Source organism: Paramisgurnus dabryanus, chromosome 2 (assembly GCF_030506205.2).
Source record: "Paramisgurnus dabryanus chromosome 2, PD_genome_1.1, whole genome shotgun sequence".
Lineage (NCBI taxonomy): Eukaryota > Metazoa > Chordata > Actinopteri > Cypriniformes > Cobitidae > Paramisgurnus > Paramisgurnus dabryanus.
In genome coordinates this window covers 53,873,839-53,883,149 of record NC_133338.1, presented here as the reverse complement: position 1 = coordinate 53,883,149, position 9,311 = coordinate 53,873,839, and the positions used below count along the sequence as shown (strand labels likewise).

General features: G+C 35.9%; 1 protein-coding gene across 1 annotated transcript; it reads left to right on the top strand.

Moving 5' to 3' along the window:
• On the top strand, positions 1–7,809 carry LOC135743692 (UDP-GlcNAc:betaGal beta-1,3-N-acetylglucosaminyltransferase 7-like). The gene is made up of 2 exons (XM_065261466.1): positions 1–74; positions 5,193–7,809. Coding segments are annotated over exons 1-2 (1,209 nt in total). The 5' UTR covers positions 1–72; the 3' UTR covers positions 6,400–7,809.
• Positions 7,810–9,311: the final 1,502 nt, after the last annotated feature.

Below are 9,311 nucleotides of genomic sequence, written 5' to 3'. Positions count from 1 at the left end.
CTGAAAGCACTGACAAACTTTATTTATACATCATTTTCGGTTTCTTGTCAGTTACACCTGCGACTATAAATAATGTAAGTATATTCAGGTGATTTGCAGTATTTATGAATATTTCTTTACAGTTGCTAGATTAAATCTGTTTAAAGTTGTTATAGAGAATATGTTGATTTTTGGAGGATGAGAGGATTTTGTTTATTAATATAACAAAAAAAGCAAAAATATGTAGCCATGCCTGTATCACTAATGTAAAATATATGTTTTATAAGCATTGATATGCCACGATAGAAAATAAAGATTTATGGGTAACACACACACACAGTGAAAAGTGAAAAGTTGAATCAAAAAAATTAACTTATATGTTGTACATATGGTTAAAAACATTATTTCACTCTTGCTTTTATTGGATTACATTGTTTGCCTTTGGTGTTTAGTAACATTAAAATATTTGGTTTGTTTTAATCCATGGTTGTGTTGTAATATTGGACAGAACCAACTGTTGGGTTATAAATAAACCTATTCTTGATTGTTGGAGTATACACTGTAAAAGTAAAATTTGGATTAAATTACTGTAATTGGTAAAATCCAAAAAATAGATATTTGTTTAACTTATGTTTAAGTGAAAACACTAAATGAAAAATTTAAGTTGAAAAAAAAAACTTTCCAATTAATGTAATTTTTAAGTTGATCCAACGTTTTTAATTTTTAGAGTGTAGGTTAAGTAAGGGATAATGTAGAGGCAGCCGGTAGTTATCGGGAAATAAGCCCCGACAGTGCGAAGCGGAGGGTCTTGTATCACACTGAAGGGGCTTATTTCCCAATAACTACCGGCTGCCTCTACATTATCCCGCTTATTACACGGCTACTTGCCACATAAGAAAAAAAAACTGGACATGAATATGAATTTGAAACATTTTATTGGCATATTTGTTTTAAATTAAGATTTTTATCCTTCCGCGAAACTTTGCACAGATGCATAAAATGATCGTAATACCTTATTAAGATCCTCTGCTTCATACTTGTCTGTCTCCATTTTTTTCTCTTTAACCAGTCTTTGAGAAGTTTTAATGCCCATTCTGTATTTTTTGTGTGTTGACTTCCTAGCTGTCATGCTCTATTTTGTCAAGTTCAGTCTCAGTAAGCTGTCTGTGTCTTGTCGTGGTTGTCGAGTGTTTGTCACAAGATGGCGCCAAACAGACAGTAATCTTTATTGATCTTTATTGGCGCGGAGCGATTTTACTCGTGGAAGTAGTCCGGCTATGCGTTATTATTTTGGAGCGGTTATTATTTGAAAAGAACGAACCTGCAAATGTCTCAACTGACCAATCAGAATCAAGCATTCCAGAGAGCCGTGTAATAAGTATTTATAACCCAACGGTGGTCCAATATTTAAACTGATGATTTTGTTATTGTAACATTGGTGGAACAGACCGGCAAAAGCAGCGGATCCAAATGCAGACATTTATTGACAAAACAAAGCAGACAAAAACAGATACAAAGCAACCCTCATGGGAAACCAAACCGTTACACCAACAAGAATAACAAATGAGACACAGGGCTATAAATAGAGAGGGATAATGACATAGACTAGAAAAACCTGGGAAAAATCATAAGCCGGGAACCAATGAGCAAGCGCAACTACAAACAGACAACAAAACAGGGCAGACAGAACAGAGTTGCAAAATAAGGGCCTGTTTACACGAGAACGCTCAAGGGTGAAAATGTAAAAATATTTTATAGGATGTGCCATTCGTTTACACGGTGACGCCGTTTTTGGTGAAACCACCATCACTTGTTATGACAAACATAGATATGTATAAAGGCTAGATGTGTTAAGGCGGAGTCTCTAACGTCATCACCTGGTGGCTCGCTCACTCGTACCATTGAGTTTTAATGGTGCAGGTACTTTAAATAATTGTTTTTACCAATTTTCAAATGGTTTGGTTTCTTACAAACGTTATTAATGTGACTATAATTCTGATGCTTTAACATGTTTAATGATTTTTTTTAGTATAAGTATGCAGTGTCATAGGTACATCTTTGACGTTTATAACAAACCAAACTGTTTGAAAATCGATAGAAAACTAAGCAAGTTAAGGTCATTTAAAAGTACCTGCACCATTAAAAGTCAATGCTACGAGTGAGCGAGCTGCCTGTGGTAAGATGGCCGCCAAATGCGGATGTTCCACTCAATTGGCCAGCAGCGCGGCGATACCTCTAGCCTTTATGCTGCGTTCCAGGCAGGTTTTTGAGCTCGTGAATTACGACTTCAAAACCACGACTCACGACTCTATGCGTTCCAGGCAGCCTGTAACCCGTGTTTTTACAACCTTCTACCTGTGAAAGTGCACTGAAATGCCAGTCAAACCCGTGACTTCCCACCCGTGAACTCGTACTAGATCGATGTACTCCCAGTTCAGAGTCGTGAGTCGTGGTTTTGAAGTCGTGATTTACGGGTTACAGGTTGCCTGGAACGCGGCATTATTCATATCTATGGTGACAAACTTCACATAGTGCGCCCTTGAAAAAGTCACTACCGGCACTTTTAATTTGAAATAACTTGTAAATCCAAGTTGATTATAAATGAAATGGAAGTGTAAGGCAAAACAAAGAAACGTGGTTCATCAATCAATACATTTGTGACTTTTAAAGCTTTTAATACATTAAACATTAAGTAAATTTTAACTTTAATTCAAGTAAAATGAAAAAAGTAGTACTTAAACTGGAGTACAAATAGGATATTTCTACTTTTATTGAAGTACTGCACTATTATGAAAGCTGTGCTAATAATAAAAAAACAAATTACTTAAATTGGTAAAACCTTAAAAAGTTGTATAAACTTAAAAAAAACTTCAAACTTTTAGGTGTTACCAAATTTCACTTTTTACAGTGTGTATAGCCTACTTGAGTTGTGTACTTTATCCACTTTTAAACTGTATAGTGTATGGTATGTTAATGATTGTACTATGGAATCTTGAGATGCTTGCTTTTGAAAGCCTTCGTAAGAAGTAAAAAATAAAACAAAGCAATCCATAACTTCCCGACAAAGTGCAGTAACCAGTCAAACAGGGTTCCAAAACCAGTCACATCTGGTTAAGACATTATGCATTTTTATCGCTTTTTATTTTAATGTGCAAGAGTTTAATGTGTGTGTGTTAGACAAAATCCAAAATGCCATCCTGATATTGTCCAACATGACCCAAATGTCATGGAAATTCTAGACTCTAGATTTTTATCCGCTACAGTAGTCAGCTTTTATCGCCTGCCTCATAATATAGTAAATAAAGAAAATCTGTAGATTTCCTAAAACTATTTCCTAATTCTCCCCTAATCTTTATCTATCACTCTTACTTTTAGTGATCTATAAAGACTGTTATACATTTTAATATAGGTAAACCTAAAAAACTGCAACAGTTTTAATACACCGGACACTTTCTTTGTATAGCCTTATAAAGGACTGAATTTTTATGTTGAATTTAACCAAATTTTTAATTTCACTTTAACTGATAGGTCCCACTGACCTTGTTTTCACAGATTTAACTGCTTAATTTATCCTAATAAATTGATAGAAAACTAATGCTTCAACCAACTGAGTATCTTTGCCAAATACTGATGATATTTGAGATGGATGAAATGGAAATGTATTGTTATGGGTGTGGATCACATGTATCAGTTTCACATACTTATCTAAGCACTTGTTAAGATCTGACATTTCCTGACAGCTCAAACGTGTAAATCATATTAGGCAAGACAAGGCAAGTTTATTTTTATAGCACATTTCATACACAAGGGAATTTCAAAGTGCTTTAAATAGAATGAAGAAAACTATCTAAAAATCTGTAAAAATAAGATCACAAAAAACATTTAAAATCACAATAAAAACAAAGATACATAAGAATTTAAAAAAAAATAAAAGAAAATAAGTATGATTTTAATAAAAACAGTTTAAAATTTAGTTTGTTTTTTTATTTTCAACACTGGCACATCTTGAAAAACAATACAATGCATTTACATATCACATAATAAAACATATGTAGCATATGCATGTACTCACTAATTCATAAATTTGTGTACATTTAATTCAAATAAAAGATAGTTTTAGCCATTGGTATGCACAGCGTGATGAAGGGATAGCAGAAATAGAAATATGGGCCTCATTGATAACTTGTGTTAAATAAATTGTTATCAATTGTTATCCGACACTTGCTTTACCTTTGCACCTTTTAGTGATGTGCTCATGTGAAGTATGTGCCATACCTTATGTTTTGTTTTCCACAACACAATTCCTTTGTCTTCAATGTTCAATTGTGATTGCTGCCAAACCAGTACAATGCTGTCATTATGCTTATAAAAGAACAAACTGTTCATGTCTGTTTGGCAAGAGATTAAACCAAATCAGCATATTTGTTCGGGGTTAAGATCTTGCCTATAACATTGAAGTTAATGTAAACAGAGAAACTCTTTCACCGCCAGCGTTTTTTTTAAAAAGGTTGCCAGCGCCAGCATTTTTCATGATTTTTACAAAAGTTTAATGCCTTCCAGAAAATGTTCTTCTTTAAATATATAAGCATACAATATACCAAATGAAAGAACAGACCCTCTGCTTTAAAAAAAAGTAAAACATTTCGTCATACCTTCATTAATTCTCTTTTTTTTTAGACTTTTGATAGAGATCAGTATTGTGGTATTGTGGAAAGCCGGAAATACTCGTCATTGGCAAGGATGCGTTTTCTCTTAATCGGCGAGATAACTATTCTTGAGTACAGAACAAATCCAATCCGATCAAAGTACTGTAATTGTTCACCGTGGGATGGAGCTTATTAGTCATTGCATTAGTCAGCGCAAAAGGTCCTTATTAAATTATCAAAATATGTACCCCAGCTGTCACTAGGAAAGCACTCTTTAAAAAAGTCCTAATATACCATAAGGTACAGATGTATACATTTGGTACCACTATGTAAGTTTTTAATATGAGGTACTAACATAAACTCTTTAGGTGCAAACCTGTACTTAATGAAAGTGTTTCCGTGCTGGGGTACATATTTTGACAATTTTTCTGACAGTACACGGAAAACACATACTGATAAAATATATAGCCAACCTAACCCTAACCCTGTATTGCAAATCACTGTAATTAAAGGCATCTGCCAAATGTTAAAATTTAATGTCAATGTTCGCTTTTTATTTTTATGTAGGATGAGGATCAAGCACACTTGCTTCTTGTTCTTCTTGGCATTAGTGATGTTAACTATCATCCAGATAGTCATCCAGAAAGAAAACATCAGGCCACTACACGACTTACAGATACGTTCGGTGCTCCGTACGGGTGAGGGCCCCAATCCCATTTCTGTAAACCTCCGGAACAAGAGTATGGAAAGACCGGCAGTGCCCACAACCTGGGATATCATCAGCTCCAACTGCAGTGCCAACCCTAATTTCACATCCCAAGAGTGGTTCACAAATCTTGAATCCAAATACCAGCAATTTATGCTTTACAAGCATTGCCGATACTTTCCTATGCTAATAAATCACCCGGAGAAGTGTGCTGGGGACATCGACTTGTTGATTGTGATTAAGTCCGTGATAACACAACATGACCGGAGAGAGGTGATAAGGCAAACATGGGGCAAAGAGCAGACAGTCGACGGGAAAAGGATCAAAACCGTTTTTCTTCTCGGGGTGTCTTCCAATCAGAAAGAGATAGCCAACCATCAAAAACTTCTGGAATATGAGGATCAAATTTATGGGGATATCCTCCAGTGGGACTTCATGGATAGTTTCTTCAACCTCACCCTAAAGGAGATTCACTTCTTGAAATGGTTCTCCATGTACTGCAGAAATGCCAAGTATATCTTCAAAGGAGACGACGACGTGTTTGTCGGCATTTCCAACATCTTTGAATATCTGGAGACAAGCAAAGACGTGAAAGACTTATTTGTTGGTGATGTTCTCTTCAGAGCCATGCCCATTCGCCGTAACACGAGCAAGTACTACATTCCCCAAGCCTTGTATCAAAAGAGAAGCTACCCGCCGTATGCCAGTGGAGGAGGTTTCCTGATGGATGGCCCCCTTGCACGTAAACTTTACAAAGCATGTGAAACTGTGGAAATTTATCCCATCGACGATGTGTTTCTTGGGATGTGTCTAGAAGTGCTTAACGTAACCCCAATTCAACACAATGCTTTCAAAACTTTTGGGATTGTAAGCGAGCAAACTAGTCAAATGAATCGGGATCCGTGCTTTTATAGGAACTTGATATTGGTACATAAATTGCTCCCACCCGATCTAATCAACATGTGGAAGATGGTCAATAATAACTCAATAGATTGTTCACTGGAAAATAATTTCTTAAAATCAAAAGATATGTTCTGGCAAGAAAATTCAACGAAAATATTAATATAACTCTGAAGTTAATTAAATACAAAAACAAATATCTGGACAACTTCACTTATGTAGATAATGAAGAATTTTGTCATTAGCACAATCAATGGACATTTTTCAACAAACTTGGGAGTTAAATACAACATACTTAAGAATCAATGAGATTACATGAATGTGATCCGATGATGTGTGTTTAATGAATATTCTCAAAAAATGGGTTGAAGGCCCTGCAAGTTGGTGCAAGTTATGCACCAAAAGTATGTGATTGTCATGAGGAAACACGCTGTCAGTCTGCCCCTCTGTGGGTGAACGTTACCTTCATAATGTTTAATAAAATAAACATTATTAGTGTGGTAATGATGTCATCAATTACAATGACATATAGTTGAATGATTACAGAACTTATGCATTTAGACTTGTACTTAAATTTTCCCCATAAGTTCATGCATGACACATTTAGTAACACTTGGTAGGTGTCAATGCTAAATTAATTTATCCTTTCTATATTTTGTATATATCTTCTGATGTTTTAGTTTGAAGCAACTTACAAAGTTAAATATGTTTTATAAAATATTTGATGCTGCATATCTGGTAATTATTTATTTTTCCTTTCTTGTAACTTTATAATAATGCTTCAGTTTGGGAGTCCCTACGACATATTTACAGGTCAAGCTTCTGTATTTTGACTCATGATATATGCAATGTGACATAAAAAAAGTTTTATAAAAATAACATTTAGTCTTCTGTTTAATGACCCTTTGAAACAAAAGCAATGGACACAAGTTTCTACAGGTTTAAAACAACATTGGGGCGAGAAAATGATGAAAAAAATTATGATTTTGGGGGGTAGACTATACCTTTAATGGGGTTGATGTTATCTCATGCAATCTGATTTATTAACACAGTTAAAGAGTTGTAATCTTCATGCTAAACAAATGCAAAGTGTCAAAAAAGCAGTTGAGCATCTGAGAGTATTTCTGGGCAATTCTCACACAAGTTTTTCGAACATGGGTACCCATTACATATTAAGTATCATATTTCTTTTATGGGCACTTCCTGATCTTTTACAAATCTGATAAAACTAAAGACTCTTCGGAGATATGAAGGATTTAATAGTACTGTATAAGTATTTAAGATTAACATGAGTTGAGCAGAAACAGTGTGTGTTATGGGAGCTTTAACTTTAATGAAGGAAATGACGAGATCCTAAAGCACATAAATCTCACATTTTAAGATATTTATAAAATAATTTTTGTGCAAACTTGAGTCAGCTGTTTATAAGAGAAAACACTTTTTTAAATGCAATGTCTTATTGTAAAACATCTTTATTGGTTGTTATGTTACACATATTTTATTAAGGTATTGGATTATATGTATTTATTATTATTTTTATTTATTTATTTTCTTTAAAGTGTGCATTAATGTCACAGAATAAAAGACAAATATGTCATACTTAACATTCATTGATACATTTCTTGTCTTTATTTTTCTTTGTATTGTTCTACACACATTTATAAAATGGATATTAGTTGATTGAATGCATTTACTGTGTATATTTTTTAACATTTTATAATTACTTTATTTATTTACGGTGATGTAAATATTCCTTAAATATTGTAGAATTGTAAGGTTTAAAATGAAGGGCATTTATTATTCACAACCCCCATTTCCAACCCATTCCATTGACATTAATCAAAGACTATTAATGTAAGATGTTTATAAGAAGAATCAACAAAGGCGAACTGTTCATTACTGGAAAAGGCTACTAAGTAAATGTTGGGATGTAATCTAAGTCTAGTGGTAACACAAATTTGTTTCTGTGTGAAATATAAACAGCTCACAGTACAAATAATTCAACAGTGCAGTGGAGTTATTACTGTGCATTCACACCAGCCGCGGAAGAGGCGGCAAGCGCGGATGATTTACATGTTAAGTCAATGCAAACACGCGATTAGGCATCCTGCGGCGCGGTACACGCGGTAGCCGCGGCGCGGATGTCGCGGAACGAGCGGGAGGCGCGGGGCGTTCCGCACGAATTGAGCGTTGCCGCGGGAAACGCGCGAGTTCAAAAATATGAACTTTGGCGGAATTCCGCGCAGCGTTAACCAATCAGGAGCTTGCTGTAGTAGTAACGTGATTACAGGAAGCGAGCGGAGTGGTGTAGTCTCCGCGGAGTCGCAGAAGCCCCTCCCATGACGCGGATTTCCGCGTGAATTTCTCGAATGACTAGAATTTCACCCGCGGATTTCATGCGAGAATGAAGCGAGTGAACTCAAATGTTCAAGCGTCCAACTACACGCGAATAGCGCGTTTTTGCCGCCTCTTCCGCGGCTGGTGTGAACCCACAGTAAGAATTAAGAAGTCATCAGCTGACATCCCCGTGCCAATAAGCATTACGCTGTGTCGTCAGCAAATCTTTTCCCATCCTGCTTTTCGTCAACGCAGTCGGTGGAGAGCAACTGCGCCCGACTGCAGAATCTGACAATCCTGCCTCACCACTGCGAGAGTTTTTTGGCACATGTCAGCGTGACATCGGAGCAAGTCGGACGTAACTCGGACACTTTTCTTACCAGCATGCATATCGCAGCGGTCACTGGTGATCGATTCTGCACAGAATTTGCTTATCTCAAATTAGCCATTTGTTTCAAGTGTCGTATGACTTCATTTGGCGCTACGCAGATCATTTGGTGATGTCAAAGTAACACAAGAGCGATTCAAAGCAGACTTTTCAGTGTAATTTTTCAAATCGCTCTCGCGGTATTTTGATGTCATTCGCCTGTTGGTTCTTGTGGCGTCACACCAGTTCCTACTGTATATGAGGTTCAATCTGCCAAAGTAGCAAGTGTAGCATGGTTATAGTCAGTGCTTCACATCTAAATGTATGAACGAATGTGTGAAATGTGTCACAAAACGAAACTGCTTCCGCTTCTCCG